Source organism: Mycteria americana, chromosome 14 (assembly GCF_035582795.1).
Source record: "Mycteria americana isolate JAX WOST 10 ecotype Jacksonville Zoo and Gardens chromosome 14, USCA_MyAme_1.0, whole genome shotgun sequence".
NCBI classification, from domain to species: domain Eukaryota; kingdom Metazoa; phylum Chordata; class Aves; order Ciconiiformes; family Ciconiidae; genus Mycteria; species Mycteria americana.
In genome coordinates this window covers 14,750,084-14,773,110 of record NC_134378.1, presented here as the reverse complement: position 1 = coordinate 14,773,110, position 23,027 = coordinate 14,750,084, and the positions used below count along the sequence as shown (strand labels likewise).

General features: G+C 49.8%; 1 protein-coding gene across 4 annotated transcripts in view; it reads left to right on the top strand.

Moving 5' to 3' along the window:
* Positions 1–23,027, top strand: part of LAMA5 (laminin subunit alpha 5) — a 96,405-nt gene that overhangs the window by 4,563 nt on the left and 68,815 nt on the right. For all 4 annotated transcript variants that reach the window (XM_075516890.1, XM_075516889.1, XM_075516891.1 and 1 more), the window contains exon 2: positions 1,923–2,075. In XM_075516890.1, coding sequence (XP_075373005.1) covers positions 1,923–2,075 — 153 coding nt within the window. The remainder of the gene's footprint in view (positions 1–1,922; positions 2,076–23,027) is intronic.

The window sequence follows — 23,027 nt, the reverse complement described above, 5'->3', positions numbered from 1 at the left end:
CGCACTGTGCGGGAGCCCAAGGTGCTCTAAAATAGGAAAAGCTGGAAATGATCCTCATCAGGTTTAGGTCTGGCTCTAATGAAACAACTACTGAGCATCAGAGGGGCTAATCGCACTTTTAACGGCAAACTTAGTTCAGCTGTTGATGTGTTCCCAGCTCGGTGGCCCCTAGCACATGCAGGCAGTGGGGAGGGATAACAGCAGCATTACAAATCTGGCACAGCTGATCCTCATTTGTAGTCCCCTCTTACTAAACTTGAATTGACTGTTGCCCATCAATGTGAACTTTGAGTTCAAAATGGTTTTCACATCTGTGGCAAGAATTTAAAGCATGAAAATGCTTTATTTTTTTGTTATTTATCCCCACTTTGTAACCTTGCCTCATGTCTCCCCCCCCCGCCTCAGTGTTGTGTATTGTGCAGCAGAAATTTCCACACAACCTGTTGCACCGGTTCCCGTTAAAGGTTTGAGCTGAAGAGTTGGGTCAGTTTTATCTGGTCTGCTCTCCCTCCTCGCTCAGTGCGTGTTCAAACGAGCCTTGTCCTGACCTCTCTGTACAGCAGGAGCTCCCTGAATAGGCATCAGGGTTACCTGGATGGTTTCAGCTGCCCTTTTCTTTGGCCTTGTGCTTGCCCATCTGCTATTTTCATATCTCTAGAGGAGTTAATGAAATGGTGTTCTTGTTCAGGACAATTTGTGTTGCATAATTGCCTGCAAATAACATAGCACATGGCTGTGGGGAAGAATGCTGTGAAATCTCCGTTTCCTTTGCACTGAGATTCCTCTAGAGTTTGGGGCATCTGGAAAATCACATGCTCTGCGGTGGCTCTGTCTTGCCTCAGCCTTTGTAGGGATGCAGATGGAGTATGCAGGAAGGAGATTGCCTGTCTTGAGATCATGTACCTGGTGTAATATTAAAGCTGGCTGCAGCTGGGACAGGCAAGGGCAGCTTGCTTGCCTGGGGATAACTGCGCCTTTAAAAGGAAAACTGCCTGTAACAGAGTTCCCTTCTAGGCTGTCCGTAGCAGCAATTTAAGTGACAGAACAGTGGCTCCACAAAACAAATAACTTGCCAGTTTTCAGGGCTATTTGCAGGCTTCCTTAAGAGTGGGTCAGATTCATTTGTGTGCATTAAATGGGAAAGAAAGAATTGCCCCTAACAGCTCAGGTCTTTGTCTGATCCTGCTCAGGAGGTGCTGTTAAAGTTGCAGAGCTGTTTTCTCTGGCAGCGTGTCCGTGGAGCTGACAAAGCCACCCGCGCCACAAAAGCAAGGCAGAAAAGTGATTGCAGCTAGGGCCCTGGCCAGCTGACAGCAAGGGCTGTCCCTTTCTGGCCTTGCATTGCCGCATCCCCAGCAAAAGGAACTTGGCTGCTAGACTATTAAGCTTGAAAATGTAGCTGAAAGGACTATACTTGTGAAATGAATAGGTTGACAAGAAACAGATTGCAGGGAGTTGGGCAGAACTGCCAGTCTGGGTCCAAAGGAATGACTGAATGGTCCGGGTTAGGATCTCTGGATGTGAACAGGGTGTGAGCGGCAGCCTCAGCAGAGGAGCTGGTGGCCCTGGAGCTTGAGCTACTGCTCTCCATTGCGGTGTGGCTTCTCTCTCTGCATGCTCTTCTGCATCTGGCAACCAGTTCTTTGTGTCTGGGTCCCTTTGCCAACGCTCAGTGCATATCTGAAATACAGAAGGGATGCTTCTTAAAGCAGCCCAAATTCTGCACTGGGTGGTTGTTGTGGGGTTTTTGAACTTTTTCTTGTGCTTTTTTCTGTTCATGCTCTAAATTGGTGCAAACAAAAGGTTTATATATTGATTTGCAGGCTTACATCCTATTATTTTCTGAGTTGCTGTGATACCTGTCTGCTTTGTGCCACGTTTTTCTGGCTACAGTTAATTGTTATTTTTGTACTTTCCAACAGGGCCAGTACTGTGACATCTGCTCCTCCGCAAACAGCAACAAGGCCCACCCCATAACAAATGCCATTGACGGGACAGAGCGCTGGTGGCAGAGCCCCCCTCTTTCCCGGGGGCTGGAGTTCAACCAGGTCAACGTCACTCTGGACCTTGGACAGGTAACCCGAGTTCTTCTTGGTTATGTTGTAGACTGTGCTGGCAAGGACCTGCCCCTCTGCTTCTGAAATCCTTCAGTGGTCCTTGCTGGAAGGGTGGGACAAAACCCGCTCATTTAATGACAGGGCAGGAGGCTCTGGTTGAAATATGGAAGGGAAAACCTCTTGTCTGTCTGTTTGTAGTATTAACTGTGGTTTGTGCGATTTGCTGTTACTATTTAGGTTCTCCCTAATAGTTGGGTCACTCACGGAAACCTACCACACTATGCAGGTGCCATTCCCCTAAAGAGGGTCCCTGGCTCCCGAAGGCGGATGGTTAGCAAGGCTTCACCCCAGAACACGAAAATACAGCCCTGAGGAATTTAAGGTTGTGCTGTAAAACTTTAATTGGTGCGTTTAAAACTCTTTTAAAAAAAGCAAGTCTGTGCTAAAGATCTTCCTATAAAAGACAAAGAATGACAATGGATGTTTGGTCTCTAATGCTGGCAAGTCAAAGGGAATTAACATTGTAATAGCACGGCTGCCAGCCCCCACCGCCTTTTCTGCTGCTCCTATTCATCTGCAAAACTGTCCCTCTGGAAATGGGTTATTCTCTCAGACTTTCCTCAGCTTAGAGGAAAGCAGCAGAAAAGACATCCTGGCTGAAGCTGCAGAGGCAGGAAGGTTATAAGCCAGAGACCTGAAGGGCTGTGGGATGTGGGTGTGCGTTCTGGTATGGGGGCATTGCTTGGGCTGTTGGATGGGGGAACTCCTCAGTCCTCAGCCCGGGGCAGGGGAGCTGTGAGACACCCCTTCCTCTGTACGCTGTGCAGCCTCGTCTTGCTGCTCTCTGGCAGCCAGTAGCCCTTGTAAGTCAGGATTTGGGGCATTTGCTCTGTAGTCCATGACAGTTTAGCAGTTAACTACTGAAGTGCCCCCATGAACAGGTAGGGATGGGCTTTCATCTCTGCTGCACTTTCCCAAGCTCTGCTGCCGGCCCTGCAGCACCAGAGGCTGGGTTTGGGTGGTCCTTGGCTGGAAGGTCTGTGGGATGGGGCAGTTGTGGACAGCTCACCTCTTGCATAGGAAACCCGGCTGCTGCCATTGCTCAGGCAGCCTTTCAGGGGCTGAGGGCACTGCTGCTTTATTTGGGGGTTTGCACTGATTGCAGTAATTTCAAGCCTTGTTGGGCACTGAAGCTTTGCATTGACCTTGCACGTAGCTTTTGCACCCTCTCTGGTGGAGTAAAGGCTCGTTTGTCACTGCTGTTTGTAAGGCGTCCGACTCCAAATTTGCGGCTATAGATACCTGGGATGTATTGATGATGATACCCTTCTGTTAGATGCCTCAAACACACACTTCAGTCCCCAGGATTGTCTCTGATCTGCTCCCTGCCCTGCTGTAGCACTTGCTTGGAGCCTCTCAAACACCCTCCACAAATTTGTTTTCCCCCATGAGCGACAGCTATCTAAAGCTGTGCTATACACAGCACCAGCAAAATATCTCCTAATGCCTGGGGCACATCATGCATTGCATTAATAGCTGTGTGGGCAAAGCCTCCTGGGGCCGCACACAGTGTGCTGATCCCGTTAGCCAACGTAGGTGGCATCTGCTGTGTCTCTTAGAAACCTCCCAGCTGGCAGGGGTGTGCTGGGTGGGTGGATTGCTTGTGCTCCCTCCTCCGACCAAGGGACAGCCTGCCATGTGGCTTTCTGATCGCTCACCGCTTCTCTGGAAAGGGATTTTTCAAAGACCAACTTTCCTTGAGGGCTTCTCCTCCTCTTTGTCATTCTCTGTGGCAACTTTCTGGCTTTAGGCCAGGGCTAAGCCAGCTGTGCTGTGTGCTTGCAAGCTGCTGCATTTGGCTCACCTGGGGATTTGCAGCCTTCAGAGCTGCAGTGCTGGGAGCCAGAGCCTGGAATAATTTGGGGGGGCTGCAGTACTGCTAAAACGGAGCTGGTGTAACTTTACCTTCTCCCTCCTGCCCTTCTCTCCCAAGCCACTGTATTTGCTCTCGGTACCCTGCGGGGTGGGATTGCACCATCGTTTCTGCAAGGTTGGTAGCAGAACTTGCACGTGTGGTGCTGGTTGCAGTTGCTTCACCCGGTGGGGATTTTCTCTGGGCTCACAGATCTCTGCTTCCCTGCCACCTTTGCGAAGTGAGTGGTTGCCCAGCTGGTCTCAACAGAAGCACAGATGTAAAGCTTCAGCCAATTTTAAGTGGCTTCCTCTTTATACATGCCCTTATTGTATGTAATTGCTATAATAACCTGTTTATGCTCCTGGTGAGAGTCAGTTCTTTGCTTTTCCCTCCTTTGTTTTGGTAGGTCGGGCAATAGAAACAAGATGAAATGTTACAGAATTGCTAATTTCCTCCTTTTGAAGTTGAGGCTGGTTGAAAGGATGGAAGATAAAAAGAGGAATTCTTGGGACCCAGCAGGGTCTGCAGGGCGAGTGCTGAATCAGGCCGGCGTACCTGGCAGCCAGGCTTTGCAAATTCCTTGGATACCTGTGAAACAGCACAGGTAACACCCTCAAAGGCATGTCTGAGAGCGGGGCTTTTTTTTGGCTGGCAAACAAGGCCTCTCCTTGCTCTATGTAACCCTCTAGGGAGCTCTTGGACCAATTAAGATTTAATTTAAGGGGCTGACGGCCACTAAAAGCTTTTGTCCCTTTTGGGGGATTATGAGTGCCTGGAGCGCCAGTGCTGATGGCATGGCACTTTGGCGGGGCACAGCAGGGGCTGGCACAAGGGGTTATGGTCCCTTTGCTCCCCTGCTTCCCTGCTGTCTTCGTCCCTCTCGAGCCATAAGTGCTTAATTACCAGCTGGAATCAGGTTTCTCCAGCATTTGGCAAGGCCGTGGCAACTGGGAGAGGGGCAGTTAATTAAGCAGCCTGTTGGTCTTTGCTTTTGCTGGCTGGGAGCTTCCTCTCCTCACAGGGATGTTAAAATCCTATGGGAAGGAGAGAGGGAGGAATATTCACAGCCAGCAGATAAGTTAAAGAATGGCTCAGGCTGGCCACCCAGCTGGCGTGAGTATATTAAACACTCGCATCATGTCATCTTAGTGCCAGCAGTGGCCTAATCTTAACGGCTTCATCAGCAAGGCGGATCAGAGCTCCCACCACAGCATGGGAAGAGATTGTGTCTGCTTATCTGCTGGGGGGGTCGGACCTGAGTTGCTCCTGCTGGTGCTGTGTCTGTTCCTGCCTCCTCGGGGAGGAGTAATTTTTCTTTTCAGAATTGGTGGGGGGAAAAGCTGGAAGAAGAGGAAGAGTCACTTGAGGGTTCCCATGTCAGACCCGGGTCTGAGCGCCAGAAATAGGGCAAACAGCTCCAAAGAGGAAAGCTAAATGGATTTTAGGAGCTGCTGGGGAGGGGAGTATGAAGAGGGATTTTTTTTTTTTTTTTCTTGCTTTTAATCATGACCTTGTGCTTAAAGCTTTAGTATATTCAGGATGAACAGCTGGCCCACTGCATGGATTTGCTGCAAAATACAACGTCATGGCACCACGATGAAGCACAGTTCAGGTTTTGCAGGGTGGAAGAATTGAAGGGTGCTATGTCCGGGGAGGATGCTGTTGTGTGTTGTGGTATTGCTGGACAATCTGGACTTGTCCCCAAAACTGGCCATCCTGCCTGGCTTGGAGGGCGAAGGCTCCAAGTATTGTGACGGAGGCTCCTAAGCCTGCCCCACTGCTGCTTAGTCCCAAGCTCTTTCCTCTCCTGCCCGGAGCCTCCAGACCAGCTGGAAATGGGAAAGTGCCTCTGCTGCAAAGGGGCTGTGCAGGGAGCAGAGGGACAGGAGGCCATGACTCACTGCCACCATGGGAATTGTCCCCTGTGATCCTGCTGTGATTAAGTGCCACAGTGGGTGGAGGGGAGGAAAGGGTGTGATGGAAGATTCTTCCCCACCCCCCCAAGAAGGTCGTTTAAGTCAGAGCTGACAAAAATCAGGAGGTTTAAAGAAACATGAATGTCTGGCTTCCTGTTCCTGCCAGGGCGTGACATCTTCCTTGCATGAAGGTGAACCCAGGCCAGCCCTTCGCAGAGATGTTTATGGATAGTTGGTGCTTTATGGTAAACTCTGTGGAGAGAGGAATGCTTGCAGTCATGCAAGAGCAGGAGCTTCGTGCCAGTGCTTGCTTGAGGTTAATTACTGCGGTGAGAAGGTGGCTGGATAGCATCCCCCGTCTCCCCTCCCTTCCCCAGAGTCTGCTGGCCCCAGTGACGCTAGAGAACAGCAAAATTTTAGACTGAAGCTTTGCAGGGAGTTTTGATTTACACCTCTAAGGTATTTAATTCGGCAGTGCCATGCAGAGGTCACGCAGCCTCCCCTACACACTGGGCACCAGCAAGAAACACCTACATCCATTCACCTCTGCCACCAAGGAGAGAAGAGAAGCCTCCCCTCCTTTGGAGAGCTCCAGGCTGTTACTGCTTAAAATACAGCTCCCTTTAAGGTTAAAAAGAAAATAAAAAAAAGTTGCATTCATTGGTAACTCACGAAGATAGAAAGGAAATGAAAAGGATTGTGAGCTGAGCTCCCGGGCCCGTCTGAAGGTGTGTTTTGTAGTCACTGTAAGATGTATCTAGGCGAAGGAGTAGATCGATAGCTTACCGGGTGCCTTGAGAAGTACCTCTTGAGTTTTCTAGTAATTACAATGGGATCTGCCAAAGTTACCATTTTTTTCTGGCCTCCGTTGAACCGATTAACTTATGCTTGCCAGGCTCTTCTAGCTCCGAAGTAAAGGTGTTCATCGGCACAGTACACACTAGGCGTGTCAGCCCTTGGCCAACAGGGCTTCTGAACATTCTTTCAGTGTGAAACTTGTCTCAAAAGGAGGTGGGTGTTTTTCCTGTGGTGGATTTCCAGGGCATAAACCTACTTCCTTTCCCTCTTGCACTGCAAACGTGGCCCCTCGGGACTGGCTTTGCACAACAGTTAGACGTGCAGGACGCTTGCAGGTTCTGCGAATCTGGCTGAATGCCTGACTTTCATGAACAAGTCAGTCCTCTCTGAGTGAACTGATTTCTTGTTAATATTAAATTCCTACTCATCCTTGGTATATCTGGGCTGGGTTCTGTAGGTTAAAATGCTACCTGATCTAATACTGAGTATAGTACCTTGTGTGTCACAGTGCTCTGAAATCTTCTTTCACCTCAGTTTCTAGCCTCCCATTTATTTTCATTTAATTGAAATAGTAATGGAAGCTGGTGGTGGAGCTCTGCAGGAGCCCTCTTTGAAAGGCCGCTGGAAGGAAAGCCTTGCAAACTGATGGGCTGAGGCTTACCTTCCTGTCCCCAGGAAAAGCCTTTGGCACACAGATGAATCTGATGCTTATTCCCTGGCTTAATTAATAGAAAAATTTTTCTTGATGAGTAAACTCATGAAATCCCAAGAGAAAGCTCATGGTTGTTCTTGAATGGAGCTGTTGTCCTAGTGGCTGCTTTCCCTAGGCTTGGTGTGCAACAGGGGTGATGGTCATCCAAGAAGAATTTTCAGCTGAAAACTAGATAAATTTCTCCCTTCTTTCACCTTCTTCCTTTTGCACCTTCATTTTGGTTGCTGTCAGAGCTTTTACCGCCTCTGGGTCATGTAGCTGCTGCCTACATTTCCCTCTGAGGCATCCTTGTTCATTCTTGCTATACACATTGGGGAAACTTGAAACAAGTCTTTTCTTTCCTTCCCCTTGGTGGGGATGTCTTCTGCATCGTTTTCCCCAGCACACGTCGCTGGGAAATGCACAGCTTCCGTTTCTCTCGGGGCCACAGGCTGCCTTATCTGCCTGGCATGTGTTTTTCATGGAGCACTGCAAGAATGGGTGAAGATTTAAGTGGTTTTTTGTATGTAGTTTTTACTTTTCTTAACTTCTCTAAGGACTACTTGGTCTTCACTGTGCTGGGGCACCACTGTGGGAAAGGGGTAGGAGGGCTTAGTGACATTTATTGTGAGCTTTTACACCTTAAGTAAAGGGCTGGGGCATAAAATCTCTAACAAAGACATTCTTTCTCCAAATTGTTCTCTGGCTCTTGGAGCAAAAGCAGTATTAAAAATAAAGCATGTTAAGCAGGCTGAGCAGAAATCCTTTTTGCTTTCAACAGCTGAGCCTACAGTCTCTTCTCCTGTGTAGAGTCCTCTGCAATTGCCATAAAATCCTCCAAAAGTAGATCAAGATCTCTATTTGTCCATGTACAGGCTTCAGAATCCTAGTTCCCTGATCTGAAATGGCCTGTGGCTCCCCTTTAACTGCGGAGCCTGTTCAGTGCTGCTGTATTTTAACATGACTGTCAAGTGGAAGCGGGGTGCATATTTGTAATGCTTCTCTGGGAAAAGCAGAAAAGGTGTGACTGTGCGAGCGTGCAGCAGCGGGAGCTGGCGCTGAGCCCAGGTCTATGGATCTTCTCTCCCAATATATTTTTCCCCTTTATTGTTTGAAATAACTTAGCTTGTGAAGGCTGTTCTGTTTTCTTCAAAGTTGCGGTTCCCCTGACCTGGACCAGCAGCTTTTTTTTTTTTTTTTGAGTGTGTATGTGCTGATAAGGGGAGATTTTTGCCTTTGCTTGGCCCTTCTCGACCCTTCTGTGCTTTCTGCCAGCTCCCACTGGATTCCTGGCTCCAGCAGCAGCGTGGGAGCTGCTCAGGTGAGCGGGAAGGGAGTGCCTGATGGTTAATCAAGCAGGGATCTGTCTCCTCTGGCAGCAAGAGCAGACCCATCCTCTCCTTCTCAAACAGCCTTGCCAAGTCGGATGCCAAGTTCCCCTCTCCAGGATCCAGAACAGCCAAGGCTGAGATTTCTTTCCTCTTTGTTAGTGCTGGTAGTGGTTGCTGTCAGGGAGAAGATGTGCAGAATATCACTTCAGGTAAATCACGGATGACATATGAATTTTAATTGTATGTTACGTTTACTTATGTCATGAACCAGTACTGCTTACGATCAGTTTTTTAGGGCTGCAATGAGTAGATGGTATTTCACTTGTAACATTTGATTTCCAAAAGACCTGCTGTGCCTCACATCTGCCAGGCTGGCAGCACAGAGAAGAGAAGGCTTCCAGTGGAGCAGGGATCTTCCAGTGGGGAGATCACTCAGCGTTGTGGCACCTTTTGTGGCCTCCAAGGAGGGTGTTTCTGCCCGTCCTTTGCATCTTGTACAAATGACCCTTGTGTTTCAACAGCTTAATCTTCCCAGAGGCTGTGCTTGCTCTGCCTAGACCTGAACCAGCTCCGGAGAATTCAGGTGTTAAAATAAGCCTCAGCCTCCCCCCCCAGAACAGCTCCAGGTAACAACTGATGAAAGGATAATTACTCTGTTTCTAAAAAGTGCATGCAAGATTTCCACTGTAATTTCTCCCTAGATATTGTTGCCTATTTTTAATTTTGGCATGATGAGAAATGAGGAGGCTGATGGTGAGGTCTCCTGCCATGGGGCTCCCCCTTCCCTCCAGGCTGCCCGTTCCCGCTCAACTCCCTGGGATTCTTCAAAGATTAGGAGAAAGCCTCCGGGCAAGCATGAGCTGGGGAGAGGTCAGGCGAGCTGCAGGCTGGCGTATGGGAGGCTTTAGTTTGTAATGAATAGCTGGAAGGCAAGCCTTGTAATTTCTTGCTGTTCTCCTGGAAAGTGTCTGCTTGGCTGGGCTGGTAAACAAGAGCGTGCCTTGAATCGGGTGTGAATGTGTGCAGATACGCGTGCTCCGGGGGTCAGCTTTGTCCGGCCTGTTTGTGGTTGTACCAGGCAAGTTAAAACAGACCAGAACTGTCTAGGTCAGGCCTCTGTTGACTGGAGAGTTGTGTTTTCCTACTTCAGACAGATGTTGCAGGGAGCGTTTTGGGAAGGTCAGTGTACCCAGTGGAACTGGAGAGGTTCACAGCTCTGATGTGGAGTGTACTGGTGCCCGAGTAAGTGGGTTAGCATTTTCTGCACTTTGGCTTGTCCCATCTCCAAAATGGGAATACTGCATCTATGTCCATCACTTTGTGTGCACAGCCTGTGTGCTGGAGCCTGCACAGCACCACACCAGTGAGTACAAAATTGCTTGCAGAAGAAAATGATTTCTTGAGTTGAGCCACCAGGACAGCTCTTGGCTTGGCCCTGTGTGGCCCTTCTCTTCTGTCTGTCATCTTCCTCCAGCAAGTGACAGCATCCCTCACCACTGCCGGGGGTGTTTGGCTGTCCGTGAACTCGTGCCCTGAACACACACCCGAGTGCACGCTGCTGAAGCCGAGGGCTGTGAGCCTGAAGGTGCTGCTGGTCCTGCTCTTTGTGTGACCCAGGCGTGGGCTGGGAGACACGCTCATCCTGTGGCATTGCACAGTCAGTTCAGTTCTCGACGCTTGCCCTGATCACGATGAGAAGCCACTCAAGTGGGCTGTTCCTGCTTCCTGGGGCAGGTTTTTGGGAGCCATCCTTGCCCTCTGCAGCTCCAGCACAGCTAGGTCCTGGCTCAGATCCACTGGGCTGGCAGGGAGGATGCTAAATACCCTTCTGATCATCTGCCTAGTCAGCTTCTCTGCTCTTTCAAGCCTGTTCTAGCCCCCTGCACCTTTCTTTTGATGCTTTACCAAGCCTGGCTCAGCCCTGCTTTCATCCTGCTTTATCCTTTTATTATAGTCATAAACGTGGGCCTCCGGGCTGTGCCCAGCCTTGATCCTCAGCCATTTCCTGTGTTCTGGATTCAGTGCTCTTCAAATTCCAGACCTCCCCTCCTATGTGTGATGCCAAGCAGTGCAATAAATAGTACGTTGCTTCCTGTTTGATAGAAAATAAAAGGGAGACCAGTAGGAAGACACAAGGTGAGAGGCACATGCCTGGTGTGATGGGATGGAAGAGCCTTTCTAAATGGCTTATGAGTAGACTCACGATCAGTCGCAGCTAATTAGGGAAATGCGGCCTATTCACACAGTAACTGCGTTTTTGCTTCTGGAGATGTGCTGAGGGGATGGTTAGAGAGGAGAGATTGGAACAGGGATTTATCATGCTGGGAGATCCAGGGAGGAGGACAAGGCCTTGAGAGTGGTACTTGGATGACTCTGCACAAGGTGAGGATGGCACAGTGACGCTGATGGTCACCAGATGGTCACCAGATCTGACGGTCACCAGAGACGCTGATAAGGGTGGGAGGAATGACGTCACTTTGCACTCCATAGAAGGACTTGCCAAGCATGACTGTAAAAAAAGCCTTTGTTAACACGAGGTCACTGCTAATGGAAGGTGGGTCTGGATGGTGCCAGCTCCTGTTTGTGCAGCACAGGAAGCAATGGTGCCTGTTTCCTCCAAGTGCCCCAATCCAGCCCCATGAATGCTGCTTTGGAAAGGCAGCCACCAGGGACAGGGAGAACAGAGGTGGGGCTGTTGATGCAGTTTAGAGACTCAGCATCCGCTGCTCTTCTCAGTCCTCTTCTGAGATGGTTCATTATGTTCTCTAGGTGGACTGGGTATCACCTACTTGATGTCAGCAAGGGTGTGTAGTAAACTGCCTGCCAGCATGGCGGTACCACTGCTAGGATGCCAGGTGGCTCTGGAACAGCAGGAATGGGGACATGCTCCTTCCTGACAGGTCTCCTCAGGGGTGACAACCTCTGACGGAGAGGATGAGCAGGTAACGGGGCCCAGCAGTTGCTGCTGCAAGAAGACTTGCCAGGGCTTGTCAGTCAGAGCTCCTGGAGGACAGTGTTAGGATGGTAATTTGACTGTTTTGTCCTTCCTTCCATCGAATAACAAAATGTTCATGGGAGATGTGAGTCTCCTGGATGTGGTGGAAGCTTCACACCTCTTGTTCCCAGCCACATCTACCTTGAGGAGCTGTGACTCTGCCAGCAGGGTTAAATTAGCTGAGTTCCTGTTACATGCATATGTTTGTCTGTGTTGCATGGTGTACGTGGTTATCTGGAAGTTAGAACAGTTTCCCTTAGAATAAGTTGCCTTTATTGTAGAAGACTTGCATATCATTGATGGATTTTACCATTGTACCTGTGGGTGCTGAAAACCACATCTTGGATGGAGCAGATTTACTGGCAAAGCCTGCGTGTATAACTCTGCTCTAGCTGGTGTGCTCTGCCTGAGAATGATTTTTGCATCTTCTGCTTGGCATCCTGAGTCTTTTCAGTGATTGTTTGCATAACCCGTGCAGTGACAAACAAACAGCCAAAACCTGAGAGTTGCCACAATTTTTCACACGTGCATTTAGTTGCTCTTTCCCATTTCTTTCTTTGCCTGCTTTGAGACAGAGCTCTCCCTCACACACACACTCAGCTGAGCTCTATTTATGGGTTCCTACAAGTTCCCGTCACTGTGGATCAGAGCATGCCCTGTGACCAAAAAACAGTTGGCATGCTGCTGTAGGCATCTCTTGGATCTAGTTAAAGGCGTATTATGCCAAGCCCTGATGGGAAGGGGAAAAGAATGGCTTTCTGGTATTTGCACATAGTTGCAAACTGTAAACACAGACTCATGACTGCAAACAGAAATCTGTATCGCTGGCTTCATCATGACTTCACTGTTGTTGTCCTGGCTGTTTGCTAAAGCTCTTCCTTAATCTTTTTCCAGGCTTTTGCAAAGTCTGCATCCACCCAGACTTAGTGGGCACGAAGATTTTGGCTGGACTCCAGGATGGGATTTTGGTTTTTTCTTTCTTTACCAGTCATTGCTTTCTGCCTTGGAGTAGGCTTACTTCAAGTCTCTGTAAATGGGACTGTAAATACAAGGGGGCTCTTGGGGGATCGTGAGTACAAAATTTGTGTTCTTGTGAGCCTTGTATGTCTGAACAGCAGCGAGAACTGCTGTGCAAATGCTGTAGCTGCAGATCTCTGCTAGTGTTAGCAGTGGCATTGGGAATGTTAATCCCGCTGTGGCCCTGGTATGCACTGCTGTTGGGTCAGCTAACCTGGCCCTGAATGGCAGTGTCATGGTGAGGAAACTTGCTGACAAATGCCAACGTAGTGCATGGCTATAATGCAGATTTTTAGAAGAATAAACCTGCTTGCATGCGTCGGGTTTGGCTTTGTTGAAATCTGCTAACAACTATAGCTTTAAACCCAGTGTTGCCAAGGTTTGCAGGAACCACGCAGAAGAATTACAGAAAAGCGATGTTGCTGAAATGTCTGGAAGCCTGGTTCAGTCGGGTTTGGTGCAGGGAGCTAATACATGGTGCAAGGCAGACTCTATTCCTGTTGGAGCCAGGCCTTCTCTGTTCATGTGGGACCTGGAGCTACTGGCTGACAATGGTCCAGAAAGGGACCTTCCAAAACCGCTGCTTGGCCCTGGGAATGGACAAGATGGAAGTAAGAAAGACAAAAGACAGGGAATGGAGAGCAGAAAGGAAATGGCATTTGCCACCTCCTAGAACTGGGGTCAGAAGCAGACAGAAATAAGGTATCTGAGCTGGAACATCCATATCCTCTTCCAAATCCAATGGAGGAAGGATTTAGGTATACTACTCCTTGGTGCCAGAGAGCTTGGGCCTCCTCTGAGGTTTGTGCAAGTCATTCATCTTTGGCATTTGGCCATTTAAAATGAAAAGCCTTTCAGTGGCTTTGGTGGCAAGCTGAGACCTCTCACTTTGTGCCAATTTTTAGCTAATTCATCCTCTTCCGTTTCCTTCCCCTCCTCACCCTTCCCATGCGCACAGGTTTGCGACAGGATGTCCACTCCGTTCAAGGGAATAGGGGAAATACTTGCTTGTAGCGTGGCCTGTTGCCAAGGTTGCTTTGTTCTCCTTGTCGCTGAAAGGACGGCCCAAGGAAACCCTTGGAGCTGAAGCTGGCATGCGACTTGGAGTGGATTTCCTGCAGCTCTGGAAGTGAAATGCATGACATTGGGAATTTTTTTTTTTTTTTAAATCCCATAAATGCAAGGAAAGAGAAGACCTGGGTGGGCTACAGACAGGCTGGGTCTGAAATCCTCTCTTTGATGGGAAATTGCTGTGTCACAGTCATACAAGTTGTGCCTTGTCAGGGTTAAAATTGGTCTTGGGGTTTTTTTTTTAAGGTAAACTAAGACCTTAGCTTGCGACAGGCTTGGGTTTTCTAGGAGAATTCAGTTGTGTGGTTAAGATGATGGTTGCCCCTGCACCATTTAGCATGTTGTAGCTGGAGGCTCTTCTTGGTGAAACCCAAGCCTTGCTATGATTGAGGAAGGCCTTTTTGTAACAAATTCAGAGCTGTAATGATGGTGGCAAGGAAAGAAGTGAATTGTATGGCCTGGGTTTTAACTCCTTGGTACGGCCAAAGCAATGATGTCCAGGACTCTGGGACGATGGGGTTATGGGCTGTATAGAGAGGGTGAGACAGCTCTTCCTCGGTGAAGCGGGTAGTGCAGCGGGCTGGCACCTGGGCTGATGCTCTAACACCTTGCTCTGCCCACCGTGCCCTGCGAGACAGAAGATTTGACTTCTGTTTGTCATAGTGGATCAGGTGGCATTTATGTGTGCAGCTGTGTTGTGGTGGGATTGTTACATCGCTGCCCCAGGCCCCCCAGAAAGCTCTGGGAACTTCACAAACATCTAATTCACTGTTGGCCACACAAAGAGCAGGAGCTGTTGCAAGTCTCATCTAGTGCCTAAAGCACAAAATCCTATTTGTACCCTATGCAAGGGGACTCGTTTCTTTTTTCAGTCTATGATTTGGCCAAGGACTTCCTGAATAAACTTAGCAAATCAGCAAGGCTTTGTCAGTACTGAAAAAGGGTCTTACTATAGCTCTTTTATAGTATTTTTGTCAATTATTTTTAGTACTGCAGGGCCTAGAATGTCTGGTCATGGAGCAGGTCCCAGATTTGTACAGCTCCTAGCACGTTCTGGAGAGCCCATCCCAACAAGCTTGTGGTCCTAGCTGACGTAGCTGTGCTTGTAAAACTCTGGGTGTAAACCATCCTGCAAGCTCTTTAAAACTGAGACAAGTATTCTTCTGTCTGGCTTCTCCATTTCAGTTGTAAACTGGCCCAGGAACTCCTAAAATATTTAAGTTGTCTTGCACAGTGAACCTGGATTGGTATTACTGTAACTTAAACAACACATAGAATGTACAATTGGGAACGCTTGTTTGCTCTGGATGGTAGGAATGTCCTCTTGAAAATGTGCTATGCTTTGGTAAGTATGAATAGAGTGTTTTTCCACCCCCCTCTCCAGGTTTCTGAAGGCCAAAGTCTTGAAACAGCTTAGAAAAGCTGCTAAGCTGTGTTGATAAGATATGCAGCAAATGTGGTTGAGAGCCTAATGTAGGAATAGAAATGCCTAAGCTGTTTGCTTTCCTCTTAACAGTGTGAAAAATTAATATGTCTTATTAAGGAGCCTAGGGAATTGTGTGCTCAGAGTAAAGGCTACACCAAAATATCATTCCTGGTGTACGTTATCCCTGGGGCTGGCAGCTGAAATGCTTGGTTCAGATTTACTGGGTAGGAGACTGGAGCTGGTTTGGGATCTGTAGGGCCCCAGTCGTTGCAGCTTTGTTTCCAGCACACTCCCTCTGTCTCTCTGAGCTTGGTACAGAGATGGGATCGCCTCTCAATACAGCAAGTCCCATGTTGTTTGGAAATGTGATTTTTCTATCCAGTTAATTCCTTATTTTATTCCTCCACCACTTTGTCATTAACTTAGCCTGCTTCAGCCAATGAGCCATTTCAAACAATTTTGGGAGTGGGTCTTTGCAGCGGGGTGCCTGTTAGAACAGCAGGCTGGGGGCTTTTGGTGAGTCTGGGTTCGTAACACCGTCAATGTGAGCTGGAGGAGGATGCTGCTCTACGCCCTCTGTTTTACACCAGCGCTCTCCTTCCCCCAGTCCAGCACCCAGTCTCTACCACCATGTTCGTGATCCAGAGTGTGGCTTAAATTCACGCCATGAACACAAGCCCTGGAGACTGTTCCCTGGAGGTGATCAGACTGCACAAAGAAATCGCGAGTCAGTTGTGTGTCTCCTTTAATCTGCCAAAGGGCAGATCTGGACCTCCTGCACTGACAAACGCAGCTGGAAATCCAGCCTTTTCCAGCACGTGCTGCTCACCCAAACCAGGGTGAAGGCAGGTGTAGCCTGCACGGCAGAAAAGCAGGTCTGCTTCCAGGGAGGGTAGATGGGTGCTTGCAGGCAAGACCCACGTGGCTTTGCTTCCAGCCTTGCTGCTTTTTGCCTGAAATGCTCAAGTGGTTATCCCAGGCCGTGGGGCAGAGGAGTAGGGCACTCATTTGAGCTGTGGGGCTCTTCTGTGCCCCACGCTGGGCTGCCCTGACATCCGTGAGCCATCTGCAGGGAGCCACTCCCATGGAAGGCCAGTTGGATGTATTGCATCAGACTGTGGTGCCGTGAGAATGACAATGCAGCTACTGCTTAAAAACTTGTTTTTAACCTCCCAAGTAAATGACATACCTGTGCTATGCCCCCACCCTGGACACATGCCATCGCACATGCCCTCCCTTCTTTCAGCAGTGGTCTGTCTTTCAGTGGTGTGTGCTTACACACCCAGACCTTTTATCTCCACTAAATCACAGCTTTCTTAAGCCCTTGTGTTTTCTGTAGCACTCCCCTTACCTCTGTTCCTTCCCAGGGCTGGGCAGTGGGAGCAGGGAAGCAGGAGGGGCTGAGCAAGCTGTAAATGCATGTTTGCCCTGCAGTAATGCTATATGGCTTACAGCAAAAGGCAAGACTAGAGCAGTAGGAGCACCTATAGGACAGCTTGGCTATTCTGAATTGCTGGGCAGTTGGGGTTTTTGCAAAGCACTTTTTTTTTTTGGGGGGGGGGGGGGGGTCTGAGGCAGTAGGATTTGCAGCATGTTGGTGCAGCACAGAGTTGCAGTTTCTCATGTGGGTGTCAGCTCACGGAAAGGAGCTGAAAACTGGCTTGAAGGTCGCAGTCAAGTGTCTGTATGGTCTTGTCTCTGCTGTCTCTCCCCTTGTCTCTGCCTTGTCCTTCTTTTCAACCATCAGAATAAGGATACTGTGAAGTTCTGGGAAGAGCTTGCAGTAATTCCAGGCAGACTGTAGGACCAGTAAGCATCTGTGGGACCAGTATGCACTTGTGCAGCTTGGTGTGCTCTAGGTGCTGGGGCAGGACTCTGCTGTCTGTGCAGTCAGTGGCTCCAGCCAAGCCAGGGCTGGGCAGCCCCACGCGCTCTGCTGTGCCTTTTGGTTATGTGTAACGCTGCCTGCAAGGCCAGTGTGGCTGGTGTCCTGCCCAGCTCATGAAATTACTGTGTCTGATGAGAAGTATTGCGGTTGCTTCCGTGTTTTCCTTCCCTTTCCTACAGTAAGCGTTCAGCAGTGGCTTTGCAGCGTGCAGTCGCCTCCTGGCAGCCCCCAGGCTCTGTATCAATCCGGATCCGGATTAATGTGTGTGTATGTGCATGTGCAGGTGTGTGTCCACATGTGTGTATATGCTGTTGCCCTCTTGTGGTTGAACCTGCAGAAAAGACTGTGGGTTTTATGGCTGCTCCTTGCAAAGACATCTTTCTTGCTTGTTGACCCTTTGAGTTGGGGAGCGCAGAGCCTGAGCTCTGCTTCCCCGCAGGTTTGTTTTCTGTATGGGGGTTTACAATCCACAGTGAAGGGCAGCAGCTCCACAACTCGCACCACCTTTGCCCCGTTCTGTAGCCAGAGTTGAAGGTTTGGGGCGTGGCGCTAAGAGCTGCATCTTCACGTGCCATTTTGGGGGAAACCTGTGCAACATGGGTGCATCTGGATGAGGTACGATGCCTCCTGTGGTGCAAGCAGCTGTGTGGACGTGCATATCCTTCAAATAATATGCAAATTGATGCACAGCACTATTGGTTTTGCTCAGTTTATAAGGCATCTGACCTTTCTTTTGCTAAGGCTTTCAACAAGCCAATTTACGGTCTTGGAAGGGACCACCCAGAGCCTAGTGTCATGGCCAGCAGAGGGGGAAGGGAGGGAACTCTTCAAAGAGCAGAGGAGGTGAAATTACTACCGTGGCCCGTATATTGATTTCATGAACCGTGAGGCTCAGAGTCAGATGCCAGCCTGCTTTGCTGTGATCTTGGCAGAATGTGACCCCTGTCCCTCAGCAGCAGAGGCATGGAGGTGATTGCGTTTCCCCAGGCAGATCCGATTTCTAGAGGCCGTCAGGGCAATGTACCCTGTGCCTGGGAACGGTGCTGGGAGGCATCGCAGGGGAGGCTTTGGCTGTGCCTGGTAGACGCACCATCTAGTATAAACACCCACCACAACAGCTTTAGAGACGAGTGCCAAACAGTGTGGATTGCTTGTAGCTCCCCTGTTTGCATGAATGGCTTTGCCTCCCCTCCTTTGAAGATGATGACTCTCTTTGAAAACAGGAGATCAAGAATCTGGTCTCAGACAAGTTGAAAGACGCTATTTACAAATGTTTATCCTGGAAAATATTTATAAATCTCCCCTGGGGGAGCAGAGCCATACAGCACAGTGGCCTCCCTTGGACTGCGAAGTACAGCTATGTAACGGCTTGTGAGCCAAACCCACTCAGGTTAGCGTGCATCGTGCTGAGGGATACCACTTCTTCCCTACAGCCACTTATTATTGACCCCGTGGTGTTTATATTGCTGTTATAAGCAGTGCTGTATTCAATGCTAAATTGCACTCGCAAGGTCCCTGCTTCTAGAAGAACTGCAAGCGTTCAGCAGAGGATAGAAGTTAAATGGCTGCTCTCAGCAGCTGCTCTAAAGGTGTTTTGGGATATTCACACCAGGCCGTTAAAACCTTCTCGTTAATCTCATAGTAGCATGACATGCTACTGCCGCTTCCAAAATAACAGCCTCCTTCGTTCTTGCTCCGTGGCTCAGAGGAGCGGTACAGATACAGGCGGCGGTCAGCGGCAGCGCGGGGTAGCGTGCACCTCCCTGCGTGCGGTTGCGGGCTGCCCCTTTCGCTGTCCCTGCCCGAACAGTAGAGCAAATCCTGGAGCCTGGTGGAGGTGAGCTGCCTGTGCCTGCAGCCCTGGTGGTCCCGTGCCTCTCCAGCGAGGACACGCGCTGGGTGTTCAGGGCATGCTGAGCTTATAATCCCGTGCTTATGCTGTATCCGTAACTAGTACTTGAATTGCTGCCTTTTTTTCTTGCGTTGAGGGGTAGTAAATCCCCCTGGTGATGCTATTTTCTGGGCAGGGAGCAGGGATAGGGGCTTGGATTTCTGCGCTGGTGGGACCAATCAGTTACCACGTACCTACACCCCACTGGGAAGGAGGAAACGTGAGATGGCTGCCTTGCAGATTGGGACGCTGTCTTTGGTGCCGGTGTTGGAAAGGCTTTGGGTTTATTTTCCCCGCGTCTCAACGTCTCCATCTCACGTTGGCAGTGAGACCTGGTGCGGTTCAGTGTTCCTGCCCCGCGTGCCTCTGCATCCCCAGGGCCAGGACAGGATGCGAGCACATTTGTGGCGTAGCTGCCTGGGTCGGGTTGCTGAAAGGGAGAGGGGGTGACAGGTGCGTTGCCGGCAGCGCCGCCGGGTGCCGTGGCACAGCTCCCCGCGAATAGAAACCACCCGGATTTGAAACTAGGTCAGAAGCATGACCCGAAACACACCGCTGGGCTTGAGAGGTTTTGGGCTGCGCCTCTTCCTCTGATCCCTGGCTGCTGGGGCCTGTGCATACCTCATCGGCCAGAAATTCAATGTTAAAAATGTGAGCAGGTGGATTAGTGCTGCTTCTGGCTCGAGCGCTTAACAGGAGTAATGTTGTTTGCAGTTGGCCTCTTCTTTGTGTGCTGATACCTTTCTGACCAGGATAGCTGGACGTGTGTTGAAAGCATCAGTCCTCAGCTAAGTGAAGCTATTGCGTGTGAGCTGGGCTTGTCTGTCAGCAGCAAGACCCGCTTTCTGCAGCGAAGTACCTCCAAGGCAGCCCTGGGGCAGGCTGGAGAAAAGCAGGGCTCTATGGTGAGCAGAGCAAAGCAGTGGCAGATGTCTGAGCCGCGGGAGCCACTGGGGCTCGAGACCAGAGTGACCGCACGTGTCTGCAGCGTGCTTCGTCTTAATGCGTTGTTTATTTGATGTCCTGTTTGTTCTGGCAAAGCCCGATTGCCTGCTGAGATAGATAACTGAATGCTGGAAAACAGTGTGAGCTGACTCTGTTTCTCAAAAAGAAATGTCTTGCATTTGCCAGAAGCAGCTTTTCTCCCAGTGGCTGGTACATGGCAGCTGGGGACCCAGTAAGGGAGGGGGAGTCTCTTTGCTTGTCCCCGAAGCAGGAGAGGTGGCATGGTTCATTTTGGAAGTGCCTTTGGTTTCCAGGGCAGATAAAACAGACCCAGACAAAGGCTTTAGGCTTCAGTTGCCCTACAGCTATGGGAGACAGAGCATGTTGGATGGGGTGCATGGGAAGGCTTGGCTCTGGATTGTGCCTTCCCTCTTCCCTTGTATCTGCTGCTGGTTCTTTGAGGGGTGGCCGGTGCTTTTGGCAGTGCTCCGCTACACGGCCAGCAGCGACAGCCGGCATGCAGGATACAGCCATGGTGGGGACGGTCAGCGGCCTGCCCCAGAGGGACTGCCTTCTGTCCCACCACATAGCGAGCCATTAATTTCCTGTTATTAGTTACAGTAACACAACACATATTTAAAAACAACCCCACATTAGTCCTCCCTCTGAAAGAATTCGAACCTGTCATGAAATTTAGAGGAGAAACATTTTCCCAGCCAGCCTGTCTGAAGCAGAGCCTTTCTGTTCTCATCAGCTGCTCGTGCTTCTGGGAAAAGCAATCGGTGTGTCCGACAGCGGGGCTTTCCTGGGGGCATGGGGATGGGAAGCGCTGCCCCGGGGAGCACCCATCCGGCAGGACCTGCCGTAGCCTCCCTGGCAGAGGTGCCCAGAGCGGAGGCAGCTTTGGGCAGCCTGGCACCAGCTTTAAGTTGCTGTGATTCAGACATGATGGAGGGCACAGATCTGGGTCAGCAAATAATGTGTAGCCCTGCTCCTTCTCACTACTCTGTGACATTTAATCAATGACTGGCTGCAGACCTTGGGGTGCGCTCAAGGTGCGGAGAGCAATGGTGTAACAGCAGAAGGAAAGGAATAGGCGTTCTCTGGTCATCTGGAAGGGTTAGTACAAGGGTCTGGCCTGGACAAAGTAGTATTTTGCTTGCAAGCATGTGTGCCCGTTGTGTGCTTCTCTGCTGCGTTCCTGCTGACCTGGGCTGGAGGAGCTGTTCCTAGGGACAGCTTGAAGCTCAAGGGATGGAGGGGAGCTCGCTTGCCATCCAGGGGGGCAGGAATGGGTTAGCATTGCCCAGAGTGTATCAGCTGAAGAGATGTGGGGTGGAGATTAAAGAATTCCCTGATATTTCAGTGGCTGATCGAAACCATACTGAAAATCTCTGCCTGGGGGAGTTGCTGCATTTCATTAAATAAAATTGGCCTCTCTTCATCCTATTGGAGTTGAGCTGCCGGGGCAGACAGAAAACACGCTGTTGATATCACACTCATGATATGATCTTATCAGCTCCTGCCTGTGAATTGTGACCGAATTTAATTGACTCTTTCCCAGGGTTGGTTTGGGAGGGTTGCTCTTCCCCAGTAAACGAGTTTTCCAGATGCTTACTTTAAAGGAAAAAAAAAAAATAACCTACAGTTAGGGATTTTCTTTGGCCACCTTTCCAGCTTCCAGCTGTTAAGTACTAGAAATGTGTTCTTCATTATGTCCAAGAGAGAAATGTATCTTTCTTCCGATTGGGGTGGCAATAAATATTTCAAAACATAATATGCTGTAGACAAGTGAGTTAGTATCATTTGTTTTCCGCACAGCAGCATGCAGCAGGCCGAGCCGGCTGCAGTGAGGAGCGAACGCCGGCGTGATGAACGGGCTGGGGAGCTGCTGTGGTCTTGCCTTAATACATCAGCTGTCCCCAGGCTGTGCAGAGTCACTTTATTTGGGTATAGATTCAATAACCAAGTGTCTGGTTCTGCCTTCAAGCAGCTTTGCATTAATTAAAAAAAAAAAAAAAAACCCAAACCAAAAAAAAACCAACCACCCCAAACAAAAAAACCCCAGAGCAGAAGTCGTTAGCAATCCGTAGCAGCCCCTTTGCATTAACCTTCCAGCGCTACCACTTTCAGCAAACACACTGCTGCCTTCACAGACCATCTCCAGTCTGTGACTCCTTTCTCCTCATCTGACCCCAGAGCACTTTGGTCCTGGAGTGAGCCCCAAGAGCTGGTGATGGAGCTATTTTGGATTAAAAGGAGGAGGGGTGAATTGCAGCTTTGTGGAGTATTCCCTCCTCTGCCAGTGTTGCCTTTGCTCGTAGCAAGGATGCTCCAGCTTGCGTGCTTTTAGTGATCTTGGCCAGGCCAGCGTGGCCAGGGTGCTTCCACAAATAGGAGGGTTGCAGGACACTGCCTTGTGCTTATCCCAGCTAATCTTAGGTAATTAAGTTGCCGAAGTTTGGCACAGAGTTTCCCTCTTTGGTCAAGAAGGTGCCTGAATTTGGGCACCTGCAAGAGTTGCTGCCTGTAGTCGCTGCATCTGGCTGGGGCTCGCACAGAGGAGACTGCAATGGCAGTGTCTAGGTCTGAGAGGATCTTCCCGGAAAGGCCGTGTGAGATGGAGGGAGAGGACTGTCATCTAGTTAACAGCAACCTATTATCTAAATCGGCTCAGCTGAAAGTGGTGTTATAATTGGGATACATCCATGAATAAGCCCTTGGAGCAGAACAGCAGTGTCTGATGCTGTAAATGATAATTTGGTGTGAGAGGAAAAAAATACGGAAAATTTTGCTATGGGCTGATTGAAATTCAAAGGAGCGTGAGCCAGCATAAGCCCCAACTGTGAGACGAGATAACTGAAAGAGAAAGAGCAGAGCTGGAAAATGCAACTGAAGCATTTCTCAGGCAGGAAAGGAAGGAGTAGCCCGGCAGGGGGGAAGGTGGGTGAGCCACAGAGCTGGGGGTTCTCCCAGGTCTCCCCAGTCCCCGTTTGCAGCTGGGACGGACGGCTCTCGCACAGCCCGTGTGTTGTGTGGGCACGTAAGGAGGCACACGGGTACCCACGTGGCAATGGACGTGAATG